The sequence below is a fragment of the Filicampus tigris genome, chromosome 14 (genome assembly GCF_054856515.1).
Source record: "Filicampus tigris isolate MCC_2025a chromosome 14, RoL_Ftig_1.0, whole genome shotgun sequence".
Lineage (NCBI taxonomy): Eukaryota > Metazoa > Chordata > Actinopteri > Syngnathiformes > Syngnathidae > Filicampus > Filicampus tigris.
In genome coordinates, this window is record NC_141230.1 from 12,272,802 (window position 1) to 12,300,005 (window position 27,204).

General features: G+C 43.2%; 1 protein-coding gene across 1 annotated transcript in view; it reads right to left on the reverse strand.

The window, feature by feature from the left end:
- The window catches only part of anos1 (anosmin 1), a 70,937-nt gene that overhangs the window by 17,738 nt on the left and 25,995 nt on the right, over positions 1 to 27,204 (reverse strand). Inside the window, exons 3-6 of the mRNA XM_086052016.1 lie at positions 13,063 to 13,125; positions 11,831 to 12,053; positions 4,549 to 4,733; positions 3,072 to 3,201 (exon numbers count right to left, since the gene is read on the reverse strand). Of these exons, the coding sequence (XP_085908142.1) occupies positions 3,072 to 3,201; positions 4,549 to 4,733; positions 11,831 to 12,053; positions 13,063 to 13,125 (601 nt within the window). The remainder of the gene's footprint in view (positions 1 to 3,071; positions 3,202 to 4,548; positions 4,734 to 11,830; positions 12,054 to 13,062; positions 13,126 to 27,204) is intronic.

A 27,204-nucleotide genomic window follows, 5' to 3' on the forward strand; every position in this document is an offset into this window, starting at 1 on the left:
CAATGGTGCCTTGAGACAAGAGTTTCGAGGCCACGTTTGTAACCCAAAACACTCATTTTACACATTTTGTGCATCATGTTGTAATCATGAATCAATTCAATATTGTGCTCCTTCTATCAAGGGACGGTATAATACTGTACAGTCATACAGACACAATCCAAGAATACACTACTCCTTCTATAGTACTACTACTGTAAGTGACTCAGTAAGATGCTGGTCATTTTTCATAGAGGATAAAGAATATTTACGTTTGTGTGAGTATTGTTATATAATCCATTTAAATGTGTTCAAATATCTGCAACTATTAATGCTCACTGTTACCATTAATCTAAGATCAGACTTTCCACAAGGCAAAGTTATGTTGACAAAAATTAAGGGGGGTTCGTGTGACAGTAAACTTCAACTGGGAGTGGCATTAAAAAGCTCGAAGCTTCTTTTTTTCATGAATTGTTCCGTATTTGTCAAACGGCGGCTCATTGTGAAGTGAGGTGTAAATTGTAGTGTGGTCCAATGCACCATGTTGACAGCCATTTAGCAGTACCGTCGATGAGTATTTGTGCAAAGTGCAGTTCGATTATCCTTACATTTATTATTCATGCAGTGTTAGTGCAGCGTCCGAGGTGAGTGGCATCTAAAGTCACTCATACCAGAACTAACAAATCCATACCATTTGCGTGTGCACAACAGCCTCCGTTAATTGAACTCGGTTCACAATTATATATCACCTCCATAGTGCAACCGTTACCTTTGTATAACAGTTCGATTGAGCGTAAATCGATTAGTCGTGCCTGGAGAGTGAGGCACGCGGATGACCGAATAGAATAGCGACTGCTGTTGTGTACCACTTTCAGGTGCTGTACTTTATACAAGACTGCTGCTGTACTGCCTCTTGTTTCTGATATCAGAAATAGAGAGAAAGCAAGAGAGAGTAGGCAGGGCCACTTGCCAGGCACCAGAGCAAGGGATAATGAGAGAATGACTCCTCTCTCTCTCTTTCTCTTTCCCTCTCCCACCTGAAACACATTTAAGCCGCTCCAAACAAACACACACACATGGACACATGGGCTCTGCATACCAGCTGACGTTGGCGGCGCAAGACAAATAAGCCTCCCCTTCCTACAAATTGCCCTAACAAAAAGTGTAGCAGGGGCGAAATTGCAATCAGATGATTCAGGGCAGGCTATGTAAATAGCGACGCTCTGACCGTACGTCCGGGAACTCATCAGAGCCATGACAGCTCCCATCAATCTATCAATGTCCTGCCACTGATTGGCCTGATTGGGGATTGCTTTCTATTCCCCCTGAGCGGAATCCCTTTTTCCCACCTGGTGCTGCGCTCTGTCGGAGCGCCATCCACAACGCTCTGGGGAGCACATGCATGATGAAGGACTGACAGTGCGGGTCAACACGCACACATACGCAATCAACGTACATGTAATACCAGACGCATATGTACTGTCTGTAAAGGAAGGGGACAGGTATATGACTGTGTGTCTTTTGATTAATCGATTAATTGTTATTAGGGATGTAATGATTCACTCAAGCCCCGATTCGATTTTCAGTTCCCGATTTTCGATTCGATTCGATTTTTAAAAAATTGCTACCATGCTTGTCTCTGTGCACTAGTGTGGTTCTGCAGCCATCCACAAACGCAATACGCAATGATGTTTGGCGCAAGCGCATAATTTGATCTACACATTCAAAATGTGCTATTCATCTGGAATGAAAAACGTTTCAAGACATCATTTTGTAGATGAATTAAAAAAAAAATTAAATACTTTTTTTTCTCCATTTTTCGATAAATCGATTAATCGGCACATATCGATTTTAAATCGATTTTTTGATTAATTGTTGCATCCCTAATTGTTATCTTTAAAATATTCACAAGGAAAAGGGACTGGGCCCTGCCGACAAAAAAATTGCAAATAATTGACGCCTGCCCCTGTAAAAACACCAGAAACTATTCTACTTTGACTCCATACAGGAAGGCTGGAATTAAGATTAGAACTCAGACTATCCACTACACATTACCAACCCAAGTCTTTATTCACATATACACTGACAAATATATTTAAAAGATGGCAGTTGGTGATATTGGCATTTACTGGTTTGGCATGCATAGTACAGCATTTGCAGTCTTTTTTTTGCAGGCATGTGTAATCAGAATGCAAAGAAACTAAAAGCATTCCAGTTTTCACCAGGTTGTTGTAAATTCCTGAGGTTTCCACTACAAATTTTTTCTTGATGAATTTTAGGTAGCGAAAGCAGATTGTAACTCACAGTGCAGTACGCTAATCTACATGAGCTATCTCTATTCAACAAATGTTTAGTGCGCAGCCCTGCCAACATGTCAAACAAACTTGTTCAGCGTCATGCAACGAGGCAGCGACCTGACGCTAATCTGTAGCAAAGATCTACAGCAACTAAAAAAGTGACGTCACTTCTCCGGGAGCCAAGACTACACTTACATTCATTTGGGATCTGAAATATCCCGTCTAATTTAGACATATTACATTTGCGAATGACTGCAAAGAAGCGGTATGGGAGAACCCCTCCTGTAATTGAATTTGGTTGCACTCAAATGAAAGGTTTTGAGCACTCAAATGACTTACAGTATATTCAGTTTCACTTTGAATGTGTTCATCTCATTGACCACAACGTTAGGTACACCTTATGAGATCCAGTACAGCTTGCATTTATCAACCTATTTTTTTCAAACAGTGAGAGCTTAACATGTCAAATCAGCATCAAAGCATTAGCGTGCAAAGGGGCGGCGGGTGGGGCGGGCTGCTGTACTTGCGGGCGTTTGTGCCTTTAATCTATCAGGTATATAACAAATACAAGAAATGTTTCGATTAGAAAAAGCAATTCAGAGTTGATCGTGATGCCCTGGACAAAGCAAAACATTGCCGTTTGCGTAAGCAGGTAAATAAAATCCAAAAGCCCCACCTGCTCCGAGGTCTTAAGCGCAACAAATGGAGGTCAGTGGGTGTCAGGCAGGAACTGACACTTTAGTGCGTAAGACCACACAACAAGCATACACAAACACACATGCATATGTATGTACACACCTCTAGTGGAGCGGAAGTGTTTGCTTGGCGCCGTGAAGCCGCGGGTCCCGTGCACATTGACCGCGGCCACTCTGAACTGGTACCATCTGCTGGCTCTGATGTCGGCCAGTTGGACCCGCTCCTCGGCGGTCTGAGGGCCAGATGGGGAGAGAGAGAACGGCAGGGGTCAGGGTTCACGCCGGGTCGGAGCCCCCGTGTGAGTTTGCTGCCACATCAGTCATCCGCGCGGTTCTGCCCAGCGAAACTTTCAAAAGACGGGGTGACTTTGAGGAATGGGCAACTGCGTGGGGACGTCTGTCAGAGCGCCGCTGCGCTTTCACAGCTGCAGCACGTGGCACGCTGAAGCCACGTTAACAGCTTGCGTTTACATTTCAGTTCGCTGCGGCACAGTTCATTTCAGATCAGTCAAGCTTGCCCATGAATCGATTTTCACTTGGACTTTAGTGTGACGGCTGACATAGGACGTGTCCCGCCTGACTTGGGGGCGAGTGGCTGGGTACGGCATGAACTGGTCACCAGCTAACGGCAAAGGATAGTTTGTGATGATTAGACAGCTCAAATAAACTCGATTTCACCGGCACTGGAACCATAATGAAGGGTCACTGAAAAGTGGCTTGCTTTGGGTTGGATATTTTTGAGACAATGGAAACTTATTGATATCGAAGCAAACCCCTTGTTAGAAACAACCGATGACAAAAAGACTGCTCGGATCTATTATGGATTCATTATGGACATAAAAACAGTTGGGGTCAAAATAACACAATTTGGGGTTAAAAAAGGACCGACCCACAAATTGAGTCAATTTCAACCACGTTCTTGCATTGTTTTGTTCAAAAGAGCCCAATTTAGGGATTTGTTTTGTACAAATCTACCCATTTTTGGGGTTGTATTTACAGAAAACACCCAAAAAAATGGGTCAAATTGACCCAAGTAGTGGATCGATCTGTTTTTGAACCAAAATTGTGTTATTATTAACCCAACTGTTTTTAGAGTGAATATGCACAGCACGAGCTCTGCTGCGATTAGCGAAAAAAAGCAGTTGACACTCCCTCAAAAAATGTTTACAATCGTCTAATAATAGTTTAAACCATAAATATATCATAAAATATAATTCCAAAACAGTTTGGCCTTTAAAGCTGCACTCCGCAGGATTTTGTCCAAAAATAGCTTTACAATAGACTTTTCATTTGACCATTTATGACTCACGCATCTTATGAAAAGCAGATGAACACTTTAGCTGTTCACAATGAGTATTCTTGCAAGCCTGTGGAAAATAATTTTCACACTGGAATCGGGTTTGAATTTACCGCGCTCTTTCTGCAGATGTGACGTCATGCGCGTTCTCGCTGTTGTACTTTTTTTCTTTTTTTTTTAGACAAGGCTTTGGCAGTATGTTGTGACATCTTAAGGCATATAGGTTGAGTAATGAGCCACGAATGTGCTGGGCATCAATTTACAGCCTGTGTAGGTTAGCGACCTGCGCGACCGTCTCCCACTCGGTGGCATCGTCCTCGCTCGGGTGAATGCCAAAGTTCCAGCGCCGCTGCACCACGTAGAGAACGGGTTCCACCGAGATGTTGAATTTGGAGGACCAGCGTATCTCCAGCTGACCCGAGGACTGCTCCGCAAACACCAGCTCCTTCCTCGGCTTCAGGGGGACTCCTGCGGAAGACACGGCGGCCAGCACAGCGCGCGGTCTGGAAGTTAACGTTGCGTTTTATTCATTTGCGCAAAACACACTTCGAAAATACATAAAAACCCAGCGCGGGCGTTTGAGAACGAGACATGATCTCACTGCAATAGTTGTGATCCACGCGGAGGGTCAACAGCTTCTTCTCTCGACTGTGACACGTTGTGACACTTTTGGCTGCGGTGGTGTGTTTTTAGTAGCCGCGAACGTCAAAGTTCACCCGCGTCGCTACACTTTGTCATCGGACCTTTGGGTTGAAGCCGCAGAATGGACGTGTGTGTGAGCTTTATTAAAAGTGCAGGAGGTCAGACGAATGCTCATCCAAGACTGAATTTACTGCCTCCGGAGTGGAAGATGGGAGCAGCGATAATGAGATAGTGATTGGACCGCTCGGTCAATAAGCTGTCAAGCGCTTTAGAATGTTACGTTGGAAAGTGCAAAACCGCGCCGCATCGAGTGCATCGGTCAGAACGATTAACGGACAACAAAGTAGAATGATGTTTTCCTGTATTTATTCCTCTTCATCTTGGCCACGATAAGGACAACTCGTTTATCTCGGGTCGGGGAGGGTCTGATCTATCGATTTGTCTGACTTTGTATTCTCAAACATTACAGTGATGATTACGAATGCGTTCAACCAATGAGCAACAAGCTCGACTCCGCTCGCAACGCCGGCTGACCGGTGACTAGAAACAGCTGGCTAGTACCTGCTTTTCATTAGCAAGTCGGACCACGCCGAGACGTACGCGGAGTACCTGGTAGTACCTCTCGCCAGTGACTCTTTGAGACTTTTCTGGCCACAGTGGTGTTTTAGCAGCTGTTCACTTGCATCACCGCAGTCAGCCTTGCACATGGCTGTGCACAGAAAAAGAAGCGAGATTTATCATGAGCAGGAGGTCAGACATTTGCTGATGAGAGAGCCGGCTGGACCGTATTGTCAATAAGATTATAAGACAAATCTTTTTTTTTTTTTCCTTTCAAGAAACTCTTAAGGCTTGCCTTTTAATGCCAGGTGCATGTGTCCAAGTAGTTTTGATGGCTTCGTTGCCTCGTTCGCGAGCCTGTCACAACATATTACGCAGAGTGGGGCCAGTGAATGAGAGTCAATTACTAATAAACCCGAACCATAAGTAAGACTGCCATTCTAGCCTTTAAATACGGCTTTTGTTTTCTTGGAACCTTCTTCTGTCTCGTGATTTGGCCCGTAATCCTTTTCAAAGGAGCTCTCCAAACACATTTGATATTTTTAGCCATTTTTGAAAGCTTGCGGGCTAGCTTTTTTTTTCCCGTACGTGGCCAAGATGGGCATTTGCATTTGATTTCACATTCTGATTCAGATTCCAATTTATTGTCATTACAACAAGTGCAACGAAAAGTAAAGTGCAGGCCCTTTCAGTGCAAAGACTAAAAAACATATATATATATATATATATATATATATATATATATATATATATATATATATATATATATATATATATATACACACATATACACACACATATACACTTACACATGTACCATGTATACATGTACACCCACACATAAATAAATAAATACATAAATAAAAGAATCAAGTGGCGGCACGGTGGTCGACTGGTTAGCACGTCCGCCTCACAGTTCAGAGGTCGTGGGTTCGATCCCGGCTCCGGCCTCCCTGTGTGGAGTTTGCATGTTCTCCCCGTGCCTGCGTGGGTTTTCTCCGGGTACTCCGGTTTCCTCCCACATTCCAAAAACATGCATGGTAAGTTGATTGGACTCTCTAAATTGCCCCTAGGTGTGATTGTGAGTGCGGATGTTTGTCTCTGTGTGCCCTGCGATTGGCTGGCAACCGGTTCAGGGTGTCCCCCGCCTACTGCCGGGATAGGCTCCGGCACGACCCTTGTGAAGGATAAGGATAATATAGGTAATGGATGCAAAACTGGAGTTTGTTGCACTAGCATATTTCACGTGCTACGGAGAGTGATTGTTTAGGGCTCTTAACGCAGTTGGAAAAAAGCTCTTCAATCTATTTGTCCTTGTTTTTATGGACCTGTACCGTCTGCCCGACGGAAGTAACACAAACAGGTAATTGCCCGGGGTGGTAGGAGTCATTCAAGACGGCCCTGGCTCTCCTTAGGCAGTAAGAGCTGCGAAGGTCTTCTAATGTCTAATGTTCTGATTAAGTACAATTATTTTTAGTCAGTCTCTCTGCGGGGCCTCCGGTTTACAACACTTATAAGAGTATCGGCTTGACACATTTCAAACTCGCCGCTTTACTATAGCAGGTTGAGACAAGTAAGGGAGTGCCTTGTAGTACCTCTAGACTGTGACAAATTGTGAGATTTCTGGCCGCAGTTGCGCGTTTCAGCAGCTGCCCACATGCGTGTTTACTTGCATTACCGCACTTGCATTCAGCCTTGCAAAGGCTCTTCACACAATGTCAGTTTTATCAAGCGCAGGAGGTCATCCTAATGCTCATCGCAGACTGAATTCCCTGCCATTAAGTAGAAGATAGAAGCGTCGGCTTTGCTGATAATGAGATTGGGCCGCATCGCCAATAAGACGTCAAAGCCCTTTAGAGAACGTTATATTGGATCACTGGCGTCCAAGACACGCTCGGGGCTACCGCAGCACTTGTTGGTGGGCAGCGTGATCAAGAGCGCGTTTTGACTTCACAGCATTTCATCTAATTGCAACTCATAAAAGGGGATTGGATGAACATGCTGGAAGATGAAGAAAGGGCGCCCGGGGCGGCATGCGGAGTCTTTTGTTTCAGTCCCTGCGATAACAGCGTCGTACATGCGTACAGCTGGGGGTCATTGCGCTGCGGTTTCACAGCTCCGCGGCTTGTGTGTTTGTGTGCGCCAGTGGACCGACGTGTCACATTTCCTGCGCCGCGACGTGCGCCTGGGTATCCGCAGCATTCCTCCCTTCCCCTCCGCCTTAGCTCATCTTCTCACAAAGCCGCCCGAGTCCTCCTGGTGCAGACACACGAAACCACACCGGCGCACATCTGTGTTCGCTGCCTGGCTTCTTCCGCAAAATGTGGGAGGGTATCAAATGCACTTTCTCGCAGCTTTGCGCCTTCCAAAGATAACTTTCGAGCCGGGCTCGCTCCCAAGAATCACACAGCGTTCGTCTTTCAATGGGCCCTCATGCTTTACTCCAGGCACCATGACGTAAACTTACTGTCGAAGTGCCATTTGGGGTGGGGGTGGAGGTTGCGGGGGGGGGGGCGGTTTGGGGTCCATTCATGTCTTCATCGTGCCAGCAATAATCATTTCCACGTCGTTAGGACTTCGCTAATCACGGACGGTGAAAGAAAAACATTATGTAGGCGGAGGATGGCGGCTAGGCTAATTAACTTTCATTAGATTACATTCAATTTAATCATTTTGACGTCTACATTTTACGCTCCATTTTTCCCCATCATATTAACATGAGGGATGATCATTCAGGTTGCATCAGTACAGGGAACGGATTACTAACTGTGGTGCATGCACCAAGACCTTCAGGGGGCGCGTGAGATTAAAAGGTTCTACTATAATGATCCATCCATCCATTTTCTCTCGCACTTTTTTTTTCATTAGAGCTACACCGTGAGGTATACACTGGACTGCTCCATTCATTCACCATTCAATATAGTCTTCAATTAACCTGCCATGCATGTTTTGGGAATGTAGAGTGGCGCCATGAAGTAATACAGTAAATGTTAATCAGGGAACGCAACCAAGTGTTGCCAAGTAAAACATCTGAATATAGGTGAGTTTCGTGGTTGCTTATGAATACTGTAGAATGAGCTGTTGTCATGCACAGAATGATGGATAAAAGCATTTGGTTTGGTTAAACGTGATATCCAGGTCAACAAAGGACCAACACTAGACTCACACTTATACCTGTGGACAACTTAGGGTCTTCAGTGAACCTAGTATGCATGTTTTTGGAATGTGGGGAAATCCCACTTAGACAAACTCCAAACAGGAAGGCCGGAGTCTAGATTCGAACCTTGAACCTCACCGTGCTGTCCACTTGAATGTATTTTTTGACAAAATGAAAAGTCTAAATATGAGTAATTTCTTGGGGACAAATGGAAAATTGATTTTAGAACAGCGGGTATACAAATGGTAGTCTCCGGAGTGCCTGTCTAGCCCTCAAGTGTTAAATTACACAACCAAGGTACACATGGACGCGGACACTAATAGACAAGTGTAATTCAGCCTGTCCATGATGAAATGCTTCCTCCTCAAGTGAAAATACAAATCGATGATATTACGTTGTCTTCATCGGGCTTGAATGCATTTCTCAATCACTTTTTTAGCCACCGGGTTTAACAAGTCGCTACCCCTACTCGTCGATATGGTAACGAAAGATGTTATCGAGTTGGCATACTGCCGCAGTAGAAGTGCTCAGGGTGAGCAGTGGCAAAAGTTTGAATTATGATTGTTAACCTGTCCCACTACTTTTGGTCCCTCAAAAAGTGGGAGGCACATATACAAACTGTTGTCATTTCTGCACTATTAACCTAAATCTAAATTGGATTTAAATAATCTGAAATCTGAAAGTCTGCAGTTAAAACACATCTCGTTTCATTTGAAATCCATTGTGGTGGTGTTTAGAGATAAAATGATGAGATTGGGTTGACGTCCCAATATTTACGGATCCAAATGTACAGTATATTGTCGTTATCCGATAATTGTTTGCTGTACGTTTAACATTGCAAAACCTATCAATGAAAACTGTCAAAATGTCCCATTGTAAATGAAATGAGGAGCCCTCCAAAAAGGTATTGTGTTAATTTTCCATGGCATGCTTAACTCACTAAAATCTTTATGAAGCTGCCTTACTTGGTAACTTTCTCTGTTACCATCTTTTTAGCTAGCATGGCAACTGTTAGCAAATTATCATTTTATCAATTCTCACCAGTTGTACCGAACTACAAGGCAAGATGAAAAATCACTATTGATCTACGTTGTACTTTCTTTACTCAGGTTTTCTATTTATTTAGGTTAGCATACCGACTGCTAAAATGTTGACATTTCATAACTTTTTATTTGAATTGGACTAAACTACTGCAAAACCCATAATGATCTGGCAAAAAGGTTGTTAGCATGCTATGTGTTAGCATGGTAGCGGTCATTATTGTTAGAATTTACATTTCGTTGTGATCTAAGTTAAAATAATTCTTCAGGACACATGACTCCCGACAAATCTGTTAAAAACAACAACAACAAAAAAGCAGGTAGAAGGTTAATTTCAAATATCTGCTAGGATTTTTGTAGTTCATTTTACCATTGGCATATTTAAGTCGTGTTCTAACAAACTTTTCAACGAGCTATTTCGAACAAGCCAAAATATCATAGATTGTGAATTATCATTGAGGTTTTTCATTCCAGCACTTTTACTGTATCATATTTACTGTGGCAAAATATTATGATATGCTTTTAGATACAAACATGGGCTTTGCTGCCAATCACAAGCCCGTTGAAGGTCCCAAGATGATCAGGCACACTTGGGCACATCTGAGAGCAATCTCACCGGGGGAAATGCTCCATTTCACTCTGCTTGTGTTTGCTAATAGCTTCCAGCATCATGGATCATCATGGCAATAACTCCACACGCATACACATCACCCGCTTGTGCACACATAGAAACAATTATACCCTTTAAACCATGAGCGACTAATTAGACCTTTGACACAGAGAGGCCATAAGAACAATTTCACTGGAACGTCGGAGCGTAATGTTGGCGTCATTTTGAGTAAGCGCGGCGGCGACAGCTAGCTGTCACGCGCTCCCTTCAATGACGGCATAGGCGGGCCCGTGTGCGAAGGTCTCCAAAACACGCTGGATGGTTTTCATTGACCGGGTCATTGGAATGTTCCAAGGTTAGCGCTCTTTTCATCTTTCCATATTAACATTGTGTTCACCTTTCGGGGGCATGACATCCAAAACTGGGGTCTCTTTCTCAAGATCTTTCCAACATCTGCGTCCAAACGCCGGCATTCAAGATTGCCGGGATTTGCTGGTCATTATTGAGCACAGCGACTGTGTGTGTGTGTGTGTGTGTGTGCTGTTGCCGCAGTGTGATTAAAAGCAGGCCATGGCAGCCGCCGTTCGAAGATCGATGCGGACTCAGTGTCCGCTGCACTCAGTTTTGGCCTTGAGCGACCAACAACAACCACGTGCTGAGAGTGGATGTGCGATGGTGTTTCAATTACCAGCTCAGGACCCTCACAACATATTCATCTTACTCAACCCACACGAGTGGCCCAACTCAACTGTTGGAACAACATGCTAGAGTAGAATAACAACATGTGCTGACTTTAGGCTCATCCACTGATATTCAGGACTAGTGATTATCACATTTTCTCAAACACTGGCCTCTAATCTACTCTACTTTCTGCATGCGCACAAACACGCGTACCCACATAAGCATATACACATACATACAGGAAGGCCTGAGCCAAGATTCAAACTCTGAGCCTCAAAACTGTGAGCCGAACATCTTAATCACTGGCACAAAGTGCTGCTTGTTTTGAAGTCATTTAATACTCAAACTTATACTTAAAAATTATGGACTGACAAATTGCGGAAGTGGGTTTTCATCCGTCAGTGTAATCGTCACTAACTGCGTCCGTCAGTGACGGTCCGTCAGTCCGTCACGTTTTTCTGACGTCTGTTTGTGGGGGCCGACTGACGGACCAACGGACTAACTGACGGATTGCCGATTACAATTCAGTTCGGCACAAAAAATGACGGACTGAAAAATAACAGAGGGTACCCCGGCCGCTGACGGATGAAAATTTAGTAAAATTTCCACTTCTGGTATTTACAATCTATTTGAAGTTTGGTGTTTGTTCAGCTGATATCGGGGTCACTGAGTGTTTGAAGTAGCACTTCAGTTCCAGCCAATTAGTGGAGAAAAATGAATTTAAAAAAAAGCTTATGTTTATTTTAAATGTGAGCGACCAACCACAATGCATCCCACTAGACATCTTATGGATGAAAAAAAAATCCTAATACTTTTAAAACACAAGATACAAAATTGCCAAGCACTATAAATGCTTATTTTGTTTGCTTCGGCTTACCTTTGTACAAGTTCTTGGGGAGCTGACAGGTGTGGCCACAGCCATTGGAGCAGCATTTCTTGACAGCCGAGCACTCGCCGTCCTCCTCGCAGCTTTCCACACAGGCCGCCGCAAAGCCGCTGGCCTTCTCCGGGGCGGGACAGTCGCCCTGCTTCACGCCCTCCATGGACTTGAGGAACTCGCAGCTGGTGAGGCACTCGTAGTGCTTCTTGGGAAAGAGAGGCTATGGAGGTGGAGGAGAAAACATGTCAGGGATCCTCATGTTTGCGTTAAGTCTCAATGGATGGAGGAGTAAACTACTTTCATTAAGAATTTAACACATGACATCAAAAAGTTAAGGGGAAAAAAACAACAACTTGAAAGCCATTTGTATTACCGTATTTTTCACACCGTTAATATCAAAGAATGGGTCTATTTTTATATATTTTCATACATAAGGTGCACAAAATTGTAAGGCGCATTGTCATTGTGAAGCAATCAATGCATATGGTAGTGCTTCTCGGATGTTTTGAGTTTTCTCAAAACTGTCTCTTTGGTGCTCTTCAGTTGAGGGATCAGTGCAGGACTAATAAAATATAAAAATATTTTTTTTAAAAATAAATATTTTTAGAAATAAATATTTTTTTCTAAAAATAAATATTTTTTCTAAAAATAAATATTTTTTTCTAAAGATAAATCTTTTTAGTAGCTGCTTTTGGAATGTTGCAGATTGGATGCTTTGCACCAGCTGACTGCATGGGTCCGGCCCACACAGATCATGTGACCTACTTATATAAAAGCAGTACCATGCTAGTCCACTCAAGCTTGCCCTGAAGAAGGCCTACCAAGGCTGAAACGCATAGGCATTATCTCCAACTTGCCATGTTAAAATAAGGGTCTTTTAATCCAAAATACTTTGAGTGCCTCAGCTTCCATTTTTTGTACCATTTGTTTATTTGATAGATTTATCGCTATTATAGTAGCTTCAGACCGGGTCTCGCTTGCGTTTGTTCGCCGTGCAACTACACGCGTTGCTTCGAGTGGACCAAAGGAGGGGCTCCTCCGACAGACAAAAAAACAAGGCTGAGCATCGCTATTTCTGAGCCGCAGATTTTACTTCAACCTATTTTGTAATCCAATTATACGAGTTATCTGATTACATTTTACAGCTCTACCCCAGGCAATTCCTTACTGCGCTTTAAAATATGCTCAACAAAACACACAACTACTACATACATCTGCTAGTGACATACCTCGCATAGATCCTGGCACTGGTTTTCCTTCAGGTCCCAGGATTCCTTGCAGGGCTCCAGGCACTGAAAAAAAAATGCAGGAGAACAGGTGTCAGTGACATCAAAAGATGTTTGATTCCCAAAGGCCACACACATGCCTCCTTTTGATACAAGTGCCCCGCATACCTTGAAGAGACATAAATAATCTCTATCATAAAACAAACACAGCCGAGGTCGGTCTATTATGCGCAGAAAGACACGCCCTTTCTCTTCTAATCTAGCGCTGTTTGGATTCTTGTTGATGTAGCCTCTGACAGATTCCTCCTTCATGCCTTAACAGCCCACCTACCCAAACCACCACTACCCCCCACCTCAACTGTCTGCACTTCATACTCTTCACTCTGCCACTTCACCTGCTCCTCATTTTCATGTCCAGGCCTGATTTTGTCCATCTGGCACCAGTAGCGAACGCCTCCCCCTTTTACCAGAGGCTTCATAAACAACACACTTTGCCTTCAAGTTCTTGGGATTCCCACATGGAACACATTGACTAAACTTTTGGCACAGGTGCAGGATAAAATCGGTGTGGCATGAAGCCATTTTGACAAACATAATGGGATGAGAGTATTTAGAATTCGGTTGAAAAGCGTTTAATATATCATCTTACTCCAAATGAATCAAATTCAATAAGCGTGATTGTACCCAATAGAAGCTGGCAGATGCAGCCTAAGGGGAGGGTGATCACGTGTGACCAAGATAGATGGCGGGGAGAGGGAGGGGTGGGTTCGGGGTCTCTGGTGCTGAGGCCGCTGTGAAATCACACAAAGCAATGCCAGACTGCATCTGCGAAGCGACCAGAGCGGCCCAAACCGCAGCGACCGCAGCCAAAGCCACTCACTGCGCACATGCCTCGTCTTAGCATCTTAGCAATGTGACACTGGGACATAGCTGCACACATTCTTGATGCGTGACACGGCGATCATTTTGCATGGGGTGGAAACATGCTTGGTTAGTTCAAGAAAACTCGTGCATTTTTCCGCCTTTTCTCTGTGTCGCTGTTGGATGAAGTCAACCCGACAATTTTCCATCTTTGGGCGTACGATCGCACATGACTGTGTGAAAGGGTAGTCCGCAGTTCCCGGAAGTGTGAAGTCAAACACCTGAATTGCAGTTTTTTTCCCACCCTGTTCCACTGAAAGCAATTGCAGCGATGAGAAAATTTTAAACATCGCACCAAACCCTGGCTGCCAATGTCACCTAATTATCGGGATTCCCATGTGCTGATGTGCTTTAAAATCTGTAGGCTTGTTGTTGTGACATAGTAATTTTGAAGAGAGTGGTTGCTAGTGGTCAAACGACAACACCCATTTGAGCTACTTCGGTTATGATTGTAATTTGATACTGTATGTGTTAGACTCCGCCTTCGTCAATCATCAGTTAACAGAGTTGACCAGATAGATATGCTTTCAAGTCCACGGATGGATGACCATCTTCAGACCTCACCATCTTGTAGCAAATCTTGTACTAAAATCACCAGGCTACATCTTTCACAATCCCATGTCAGATATGTCTTTGAGTCTAAAAATCTTTGGATTGGAACTGCACCCTGTCAAGCACTGACGAATCCCACTTAAGATGAAAACTGTGGCCGAAAACAAATATGTGCTTTGAACACCTTGCGCCACTTTGAAAAGAAATAATTCATTCCCAGAAGTTTGAGGGCGATCTGTTGTGACTGGTTGAGCGCTGAAAAGGAACTTTGACTCCGGATTTCACAACTACCTTGGTGAAGATCATTTTTAAAGAGAATCCAGTAGAACTGCCAGCCGTGTGGGATAACGGATCAGGCCCAAATATTGCACAGCTCAGTCACTCGATGTATCACAAGAAGATTGTCAACATTGTCCATGTTCTTATTCAGCGCTTTGGGCAGCACTGATTTGAAACTTTCTGGAATTCTTGTTGAATGAGAGTACGTCCACATTGAACCCAGTGTTGAGATTTCACATTTCATTGAGGGGTGGCCTATTTACGACCCTTTTTAATTCGCTCATTAGGCGTCTCTGTTGTTATTCTGCCATTGCCAGTGAAAAGTTTATTTGCTTTTTATGGAGTTGCGCAGCGCAGGCGTATGACGAAACATAAATCTGGCTTGCGGAGGAACGTGGTGCGAGCCCACGCCTGTCAGCTCTCGGTTCAACTCCAACACCAGGCTCTCTGCGGGCCAGGTGGTGGGTGTTTCACAGAAGCTTTTTCAGGGAATTGTTTTTTTCTTCCTATCAGCGACTCTGTGACAATATAGATATATGGTCCTTTACAATGTTATCATACATGCTGCGTGACTCAAAAGGACCAACGAGAGGGGGAAGTTACGACCTTGGGGGAGCTCCGTGGTAAACTGCTGTCTAACCGCAAAGGGTTGGACGTGACAAATCATCTGCTGCCTCCAAGAGTTCCTCTCCACCCAGGGTGCCTTCGCCGCCGTATCATCATCTGCTATCGATGATAAACGAGCTCATAAAACCAAATCTGCCACGCCCACAAGGATCGGAAGGCAGTCGCAATCTCGCAACAAAGGCGCAGCGACGGTTGCATCTAAAGGACACTCTGCCGCTAAGGCGTCCACATGCTAAAGCCCGGCAAATCCCTCCAACAAATCACTGAACACACACATATAAGCCCAAGGATCAAGCTCATTTTACTCATTGAAAGGTCTTGTGTGCGCCAGCTGAATGCATTCCTTTGCCTTTTTTTTTAGGAGTTGAATCTCCTTCTGGCTCCTCACAGTCACATCCATACGAGTGAAAATAGATTCATCATTACCTCGACATGCTTGCATGCCAAGCGGCATGAATTAGCGCCGGATATAGCAGCACAAGCCTTTTTTCAGTCTTCAGTGCAAAAGGTTCCAATGGAAGAACATACAATCGAACTCCGCCGAAGATGAACAAGCCTAATTAGAATCGGCACCAAACTGTACGCCGTCATTCGGGCCAACTCTGTATGCCTTTTGATGAGAAAATGCGATTTAGGGTTACAAAAGATTTGGATTGATGACAAATAACGGAATTTGCACTTTATTGGTGTAAAATGTAATGGGTTCATCCTATGTAGAGTGCAGACCTCAACCAATGCCAATCCTATTTTGGGTCAGCACCTTCCCATACCTCCTACATGAGACATTTTCAAATTGTCATTCGGATTTATGCATTAGGAATTTATAGTGCAGTGATGAGGACGTCTGCCTTACAGTTCTAAAGGGTTGGGTTTCAACTTGGGCTCTGGCCTTCCTTCATGTTCTCTGGGTTTTCTTTAGCGTCTCCAACTTGAAAAATATGTAGGTCATTGAAGACTTTAAATTGTCCCCATGCGCGAATAGTTGTTTGTAAACGTGCCCTGCGATTGGCTGGTGACCGGTTGGGTCTACACTGCCACGTGCCAGATAGGCTCCAGCTCGCTCGCGACCCTAACAGACACAGCTCATGATCCATTATTGAATGCCTTGAATTCCAAGTTAAATTCAAACAATTGTACATTTGTGATTATGACGCGGTTCAGAATTTAGTATAAGAGAGACATCAGCTAAACCTGCAGGTGTGCTTCAACCCGTCACATCTGTCAGCCATACCCCCACCTATCCGCCCTCACACCTCCGCTGTGACCCCCCCCCACACTCAAAGACCGACATTTAAGGAGGGGAGAATCACGTTCGACGATAGATGTCCTGCCAAAAGCAAATACAAAAGGCTGCGTATGGTTACAAAAGGTGCTGTCATCAATCAAGTGCCTGATCGCTATTTACACAGTTTGATGTGCACTCTAATCCATGGCAACGGTGCCAACAACAAGTTTGGGAAAGTGCCACAACATCAGTCGCCTCAAGCTCTGCACGCCCTTTAAAAGCATTTGCGCTCACACCTTTCTTAATGTTAGGAGGCGGACAATTGATTGATCTGAGTATACTGGCAACATAAAGTAAATTCTACACTTTAACTGCACAGCCTGTGACAAAACTCCTAAGGCTTATGAGTCCAAACGCTGGGAAAGAAACGACGGAGAACCAGTCCGGACAATGGACAACGCAGTGATAATTTCCCACGACACACCTGATGACCTCCCATGGCACACTAATGTGGTTGTGAATCACAACTGGCGGATGCGGTGGCTTTGGGTGGCCACCTCAAGCAAATCACCCGCTCCTCAAATACCATCTGTGCGAACAGCCCCGAGGAATGCGTTTAATTATCCAACGAGATTATGTGTGGACAAATTTGGCCTGTAAAAAAATAAGAAAGACACACTGTGTCTGGGAAGTAATCAGGCGCTGGGGGTTGTTTCTGTGCACTTCAGCAGTTAAGTCTCGACAAAAGCATGTGTGTTGTTGTGTGGCTGATTTCCCCTTTGTCCTCTTATCTGCCTCTCACCACCAGTGACACACTGTGCATGGTTAAGTAGGACTTTCCATAGTAGTCTTTCAATCCCCATTTCACGCTGTAATAAAATGTTGTGGTGGTTAAGAGGGCAGGGGGGGTGTTGATGAGAGAGTGAGACAGAATGCTCGCCGATGCCACAGCCTATCCTCACTTTGTCAAGGGAGACTGAAAGGGGGCTATGGAGGAGGGAAACAAGCGGGGTGCGCTAATTGTTGTGCAAGGGACTCACATGTGAGTCACAGACAAGAATTCACACTCAAAAGTACATTCAAGCGTTGACCTTAATTAGCCGAGATGGCTCCAGGCACAACAATGCACTGAATTAAAGACATTGAATGCGGGCTGCATGATATTGCAAAACATGCGACATGGTTGTTGACTACAGCGATATCGATATTATTACGATATTTAACTCATTCGCCGCCATTGGCGTATTTATTTGTCTTTTCGCAGTCCAGCCATTCAATCCCAGGAATTTATTTATATTTTTTTCAAATATTTTCAAACGTTAGGGTAAAAGAGGGTCTGAAAATGATGTACGACTACTACAACGATGTAGCCCATGACATAATAATTATATACATGTAGAATCAATCACTCAAACAAATGAAACCATTTTCTTCACACTGCCTTAATTAAATTGCGCTGCTCTTTCTGGTGTGCCGACCTTAGTATAGGACACACATACGGATATACTGTTCATTGAGACGTTACGAATATTAGTTGTTCTTTGCAGAGGATAAAGAACATAATTTATGATTGAGTACGGTCTGAGTAATGTTTAACTGCATATGTTGCTGCACCGTTTGTGTTCAATCTGTTAATTAGAGGGTTATTGCACCAAACATAGACGCTATTTAGCCTAGCATTATGCTAACGGACTGAAAAGCTAAGCTATGTGGCATCCATCCATCCATTTTCAACCGCTTATCAGAGAGATATGTGTCTTGTTTTAAATACACAGGGTGTAATTCTCTTTGTTTTATGTTTATCCTCACAGTAAACCTCAGATGGGATTGGCAATCAACATCTTGAAGCCTCTTTTTTGAAAAACGGTTCTTCAAAAAAACAGCCGAACGACTGACCTTATCTCTAAAAATTCTAAAACACTAAAAGTTGAGGTACCACTGTACAAGGTATTCTGACTAACACAACAGCTGCTTTCCCAGTTATATTAAACACCAGCGGTGGGCATTTTCGCCTATGCTTAGTCCGCCTTTTTTTTTTTTTTTCTTGTATTTCCCGTCCATCATTTATCGCCTTCCCTCATAGGCGGATAGCCCATTAGACAGAATGCCCAGTTCTGCTAAACACGCATCCATCTCATCACAAACATTCAATTGTTCACTGCTGATGAAGAAAAACACCCAAGTTAGCCACACGCTGCTTCACCAAACCACCAGAAAAAGACTTCATTACTGTATAGCAGCTTGCTTGTGAAGATCCAGGATGAGGTGCTGTTGAACAGTGTGAGATTTTTTAATAATTTCCCGGAATAGTTGTCATCACAGTACGCTTGCATTGGAGCCAAGTTGGACAGTGACCCACAGCAGATGAAGCTGGTTAAGAAAAAAAAAAAAAGCTTTGTGTTTCTGGCAGTCGCCACACACTATGTAATGCGCAATCCCTGGAATGGAACAGTACCTCAATGCTTCACTGTCCACTGCATTACTGCAAATTTTCGAATGCTATTCTGGGTGTGGTTTGTATTGCCATTCGACCAATCAGTTTATTCATCTCACTTTGAGGGATTCATTTCCTGTTTCAATGGCACTTTTCAATGTGTTGCAATGTCAACAACTCAAATCAGCTGAATTTTATATACACTGTATATCACACTTCATGAAATCAAAGGCCATTAAATAAATAAGTCATAATGCCATTATGTAAGTGATAATAAATATAGATAATAAATAAACAGAAATTCCAATGAATAATTACAAATCGTATCAAATAAATAACAATTCCATTAATTTGATTTTTTTTACAAATTAAATACATGAAATTGTCATTGAATAAATAGGGATTCCTGTAATTAATTTCGAAATGACATGAAATGCATATATCAAAATCAAATTAAATACATTTAAAGATTAAGTAAATACAATAAGATAAATAAAAGTACCGGTACCATTAAATCATCATTTCATGAAATACACTATATGAGTCAGTCATTCATTGATTTTTAAATATATTCTAATTAGCTGAACGATTTTGAAGAATACGCTGTGATTTTCTTTTTCACCTTCAATAGTGCGAATTTTGATTGAATAATAGATTATTTTACCAAGGTCCTCTTCCCATGTATTTTTTTTTTACAAACAAGTAATAAATTCATCACTTACGCTAAACAAAATCTGATTTATTATACATACATGTTTTGGTCTTATAGGTTAGCCTTGCGCAAAGATAAAGGCAACTTAACTAGTCATTCATATGAAAGACAGTTTATGAATCTACTTTAATTATAAGTCTAAATGGGCATGGAGCTCAACATCCTCTTAACTCTTTGTGGTTAGTCAGCTAACATTTCCAAGGTGTCTTTGCCAAGGTCACCTCACCCCTCGGATGTGTTGCGTCTCTCTGTGTTATCACCCAAATTGTAAATCTCACCTTTAATTCCTCTGCCCTTGCACTTTTCACACTCCCACTGCCCACCTCCGATTGTTCCTCCCACCTATTGACCCATCCAGGAATCAGTGGTCCGCGGACACTTTCTTCACTTACTCCTCACTGTACTTCTTTTTTCTTTTTATTTGGCTGTCACGAGACTCTACATCCCTTATTTACCCCCGCCCCCCTCCCCCTCCAAACCCGCCATTCAATCACCCTCTCAGGCCACGTCCGCTCTAATCCAGTTTTGAAACTCATCTTTCTCCCCCGGTTTCATCCTTCCATCTGCATTAAGCTCGTGTCGAGAAAATTAATGTTTCCAAGCGTCTCTCCAGAAAACGATACATTTGACAACCGCAGGCTTGTGTTGCTTTTGCGGGCACAATATTCTATCATGTGATATATCTTTCAGAGCCACAGCCAAAGCCTTTTCCCTCGCCAGCTGCAGTATCTTTTTTTTTTTTTTTTTTTTTTTTCTTTGACCCTATGGCAAGTCACACTAGCTAAGGATATGTTACACACATGTTCTGGTGTCACTCACTGAAAGAAGTTGTTCACAGTCAATGGAAAGAAAACCTTCACTGATGACATATTTTGCAGCATTGTGTTACCATTTTGGCAGTTGTCGTGAGTGCAACCAATTATGCAGCGATTATATTTTGCCTTTGTTAGCACTTTTCCCCGCTAAATAAATGTTTGCCTTGTTCTAACAATACAAGCAAAATAATCATGCCAATTTGCGACGCGCAGATTGAACGAACGTTAAAGCGAATTAGAGAAGGAATTAGTTGTGTTTTAGCGGTGCAGCTGCAATCTCAGCCTGCCAGTCACTTGTTCCATTTCTCGCTGAGAGAAGCCACACTCGGCGGTTTTACTGTTTCTCTTTCACACTCGACGGGCCGCGCGGCGCACTTCAAGCCGCCTTTACGCGAGTCACTCTCCATTTCCAACTCAAACGTCAGTTTCTTATTTTCGTGGCTCTAAAAGCTCGCTCGAGCTGAATCGGATCGAAAGGTATCGAGCGGCGAGTGTTCTTCAAGACGTGAACGAGTGCAAAACGACACGCTAGCGGAGGTGTTCCCGCGATGCCTCTCTGGAGTGCCGTAAAGTTTCAAAGGAGCGTTTATAGGAGCGCGAGTAAATCAGCGAGGCGATATCGACGTGTTATAACGTCTAGACACCATTTCCTCCTCCTTACGTGATGTTCAAGGTCCGCGAGATAGAAGCACTTTCCTGTCCGCGCAGGTGTGCGTGTGGGCATGCGTGTGCGTGCACAGCCAGCGTTAAGGATCACGTAGGCTAAAAATGATTAACAGACGTGAGATGTGATTTTGCAACGCGATATGCAAAAGGCTCACTCCTTGGAGAAGGAAAATGGGTTTTCCAGATCTGGACACTTCATTAGGTACACCCCACATCCAGCACAAGGGCGGTATTGAAATTCCATTCATCCAATATCTATACTCGGGTGAGCTCGAGCCTATCGCAGCTGACTTTGGGTGAGAGGTTGGGTGGAGATTCTAACTCAATGATTAGAATTGTGAAAAATGAAGACATTTTTGTCTTCATTGCGCTTTTTAGATATGATTTGAACGAATCAGCCATTGATCGCACAATGCAAAATGGTGTCAGCCGTCAGTGACAACGGATCTCTCTGATTGGCTGTCAGCTAGCGAATCAGTGCCTGACATAGTATATAGACAGAGATAGTATACAAAAGCAAAGCACCGGCAGAGAAAATGGCTTTATCTGGTCAAAATCTTTTTACTTACATTTGATTATAAGTGTGATGGGAAATGTTCTGGATATGTGTGAATTTTATTTCATGAAACCCTGACTGGGGATAGATTGATAGATAATGACGGACACACGCATTGGCCAACCCTCACTGAGGTGTTGTGTCACCCTGGCCGCCCCACTGAAAAATCTCTTGCTACGCCCCTGCCTGGTGGCAGTAATGCACATAAAGTGATATATTCAAATCAACTCCATCCACTTCATCTGTTGGATCACAACCTTGCTTGAGCCCGACGCAAGCAGACTGCATCTGAAAATGTGAAAAAATTCTTCGATCGATACAAAAGATGTAATGTTTTTTTTTTTATCTACCATGCACCACGCCTCTGAATAGTTACATGGATATCGGCATATGACATTTTTGCTGTATTTGATCTGCTTTGATCACAACTTTGCTTTTCTGCTTTTGCTTGGCAAGTGATAGATCACCGTGCGTTGCAATATATTCCAGTGATGTTGCCTCTAGTAGGAGCACAACCCTCTCGTAAACTGAAGAGCCCTGTGTTGTGGTTGTAGTATGAAATGAGAACAACCTTCAAACAGATGTTTTTCCCAAAAAAAAGCTATCTTATTAAAGACAAAAATGTTCAGGTGCAGATGGGCAGATTTAATGGAAATGAGTCCAAAGCAGATCCCAATCATGTTGCAATATCCTGCAGGTCCCTCAGACATCTAAAAGGAGGCGTTTGTTATTGCTCATAAGCAATACAAGATGTAGATAACTAGGTTTAATAAATAAATTCACACTAAGGCCGCTTCCAATTTCCTCTTGATGACTAACAGAGGTTGCTCCAAATTGCCGAGTGAATTACGGGTAATTCGGGGAATGTTTGCAGTCAACTTTGCCAGTGTCATAACTCTGCAATGTTTACACAACACGGTCACTTGCTCGAAAATATCTAGCTCCTCAAACATTCTGTTTGGCTAGGTGATGCTTTCAGGTGGTGATGTAGACATGATTTAGAGCATGACTTTATTTGCGCCCCAAGCACACTTCAGATGAATGAATCACCTTTTATGGGAGCCTCAAGAGGCTAAAAAACTCATCAATATTTACAAGCATGCAAATCCTGGTGTGTGTATTTTACAGTCATGAACAAGACCCTCCCCAAACTCACTTATTAGCACCACCTGCAAAGTAAAAAAAAAAAAAAAAAAACTTGGCCCGATTCCAGTGTGAGCAACTGACATGAAATTAGGTGGACATGCCTAATGTAACAGGACGTGCCAAAAAGTCTCAAAGATCCAGCCCAAAATTAAACACGAAACCAGCCATGTAAGTTTGAAGCAGCCATTTGGGGTGAATTCCATGACACATACTTTGACAAATTCCTACTCAGGAATTTGTCCAACCAAGCTCCAGGTATTTTTTTCTTTTTTTTTTAAAGAAAATAGCCCAAAACACAAGTTTTGGGTGACTCTATGTATCATAATAGGGCAGAGCAAAACGTCTATAGGACGCATGCCCAAAATTGAAGGAAGTCAGCCATTTTGGTTTCCAGCAGCCATTTTGGATGCACTCCAGACATCGTACTTTAATGAGTTGAAACAAGGGACTTTGTCCAAATGAACGCCAATCGGAAACAGGTACACTAGACGGATGGGTGGAACTGAATTTTGGAACGTTTTTTCCCCGGGCAGTCTAATGTTGGTATAGCTTGATGTCAGAGTTTCGAGGATTTGAGAAGTTTCAGAACGATTGAAAAAAATTACCTACCGACTCCAATTTTACTGATTGGTATGAAATTTAGCGGTCTATCATAACCGCACGTACAAAAAAGTCTCAAGGATCCATACCTAGATCTGAACAGGAGGTCATCCATTTTGGTTTGAAGCAGCCATTTTGGTTAAATTCCAAGTCCTGTAATTTGACAAACTCTTACAACAGAAGTTGCCGAAATGATCCCCAATCCGAAAGAGATATCCTAAACAAATTGGCGATGCAAAATTTCCTGTTCTCTCAATTCAATTTCCCGTGGGCAACCATGGCATCAAAATATGATCGCCATTTTGTGAATTTGCCTTGGAAAAAAAGAGGCTACGAGGGCCCGTTGGTCGCTGCTTTAATTTTTAATTGACATGCCACGGAGGGCGCAGACAACAAAGAGGCTGAGGCAGAAAGTGAGGAGAATAAGAGGCGGGGCAGCACATGAATTATGCATTCAGCCCACAATCAGCGGTGCCTGCCTTATTTATAAGCAAGAAAGCCCCACACAGCTCAGCCGCAGTGCCGCTTTGTCCGCCACTTAATACTTCACCACTCTGAAGTTTCACCCGCACACCTCCTGGGCGACTCCTCTTACTGCCATCTCGTGTTGTTATCGTCAGTCGGGCGACAAGAGCCCGCATCCAGTGGCCGTAACAAGAGGCCGGCTTATCGCCTCGCTCCGAGCTCAGTTTACATTTCATGATAATTAGACTCAACAGGACGTATCCATCCCGTGAGGTCAGATTGCTGATAAGAAGGCCACTGGGTCTTTGGCATGGGAACACCAAAGATTGTTCTGCGCTGCTCGTGGGGAGAGCCGTGTCAGATCTGCCCACAGCGCGTGATTTACGCTCCCCGAAAACATTGCGATGATAGATGCATGGGAGCGAGAGATGAAAACGATCACGTGGATCGTTCCTCCAAGCCCGGCGGCCATTTATTGCAACTGTCAAAACGCCGATAATGAACTGGCTCCATCCACGCGGAGGACCAAATAAATGCATCACTGTCATGGCAGCCACCGAGGATTGAGCAGATGGAAAATAAGATACACCGAATGGACATAATAGCCACTATGACTACAGGAACTGAGCATGGGCGGAAATTAGAGCAGCTTCCACTCTTATCGCAAAACTTTTGACAAGAATGTGGCGTGTATGCGGAGCGGCAATTCATGCAGAAGAGCATTCGTTAGATTCGAGGTGACTTGTGCTGGATGACAGGGCCTGGCTCTGTTCTCGTCCAGTCATGATTGGCCGGACTGTTGCACACCAGCCCTGGAGATGGCGCTAATACGTATCGCAAAGTGGATGTCAACTGCCAAACAAAGCAGTTTCACAGCAACGCCATCTTCTGGATCCGGTGGGTCACTGCCCAAAGCAAGTAAGCTATAATGATGAAATTCCTCCATCAGCATATTTAGGCAGATCGCCATCTATGCTTTTTCTTTCAGATAGTTTCATGGAAATGTTCTCAAACATAATCAAAACATTCTTCTGAAGTGATTTGTGCTTGGCAGGGGTAATTAAGCTTAGTTTTTGATTGACACTCTTCGAGATAGGGATGGGCATAATGAAGAATTCTGCTCGATTGTGTGGAACTGATTAATCATGTCTTGGAGCAATTGAGGCATAATGGTGTGCGGTACTTAGCTGCAACCAGTAGAGGCACTGTTTATTCACTCTCTCACTTGTTTCCTGTCTCAAGAAGTCCCCATGACAGCAGCTTTAGGAAGCGGAGCTACAGCCACATGGCACATTTTTTTTTTTAGACAAAATTTCAGAAGATTCAGGCTGAGGTTTACCCTCACCATTCAAAATATTTGAAATGATTTTTTAAAATTCTCATATTCAAGGAAAATTTAATCAAAGTGAGGTATTCATTTAATATTTGGTTGTAGTTTGGTGGCTCAGAATTTGAGGTTTGAATCTTGGCTCCCTCCTTCCTGCGTGGAGTTTGCATGTTCACCATGTTCTATGGGGAACTCCGACTTGCTCCTACATGACTTGAGCTCGTATCGTGCAATACCCAATATTCCCCACTACTGTAATACCGTGCAATACTCAACATTCCCCACTACTGTTAGTCTAGTTTTATTTTTATCCAATGCTGTTCCTTACATTTCACTACAGCACTGCAGCACTGTCACTTAGAGTATTTTTTCCTCTGTACTATGTACAGGCCGAAATGAGTGTTCCTCATATTTTTTATGTAGATGTAGGTTGGTGTGTATACACATGTGTATATACACATGTTACTGCGTATATCTACATAGGTTTGATTCTAAATGTTTGCCGTCAATGTTATACATTAATGGCCACATTATGCCGCCGCCCCTGTGTGACCTATATCTTTGCTCCTGTAACAACGAAAATTTCCCCACTGTGGGATCAATAAAGGCATTCTTATCTTCTTATCTTATTACAAAAACATTCATGGTAGTTATGTGCATCGAAACGTCTGAATTGTTCTTAGGTCTTAATGAGAGTGTGAATGGTTGTAGTCAAACAACCATTCAGACTATATGTGCCCCTGTGATTGGTTGATGAAAAGCCAAAGCCAGCTGGGATAGTCATCAGCTCACCCTTGACCCCAATGAGGATAGATGCTATTCAAATGGGTGGCTGTTTGCAGTGGTGTCAAACACTATTGCGTCATTTTTTAATTCATTTTTATTTTTAACACAAGATTAGATTGTTATTGTGTATGTTCTAGTTCCCACTAATAGTAGGTGTAAATGGTTGTCTATTTTGATAGTCATGGAAAAATTATTAGACCACCCTTGTTTCTTCTGTTTCTTGGTTCCTTATATTGTCTAGTACAAGTACAGGTACATTTGTTGGGCCGAATATAATGATGACACCAAAAATAGCTCAGAAGAATTTCATTTAAGGTCCAGCAATTTCCCTTGGTTTTCTTGATAACCAAAATCACTTAAGTTCTTACATCATTAGCTACGGCATCGTACAGCTCAGAACAATGCTTTTTGGCATTTCATGGTTTCTTTTGTGTCTGTTAGTCACATCATGGTAAACCTTTAGTGGTACCAGGCACAAAAATGAACAAGAAATGAGAGAAAACAAGATTCTCCAATATTTTTTTTCCATGACTGTATATGTGACCACTCCAGGGTGTAGTCTGTCTTCAGCACGAAATCAGCTGGGAGAGGTGCCATCTCCCTGTGACCCTGAACAGCATAAGCGGTACAGCAAATGGATGGGTGGGTGGAAATATTCTTTTATATAAATGTTTATAGCGTGGGTACGGTTCCAGGCAAAATGCATCATTACCCAGGAGATCTTCAGTGACAATCTGAAGTCCAGATAAATTGGAATGCTGTGTAATGCAAAAAAACAGAGACATACAAATCATAATGGTAAGAAACGTAACCCGCTGTCCCCTGATGGGAAAAGTTGAAAAAGACAAACTGTCGCCCCGTCCTCCATCATCTAAAACGAAACGAGGCCCGAGGCTTCGGTCTGGGCAACAGAATGTAAGAAGACATGCAACGCTGTTGGAAGCGGGAAGGGGTGGGGGGTCGTCTAATCCCACGCTGCAGACACATTCCATCACTATCTCCATTTGTTTATTCACGTCGCAGAAACACTTCGA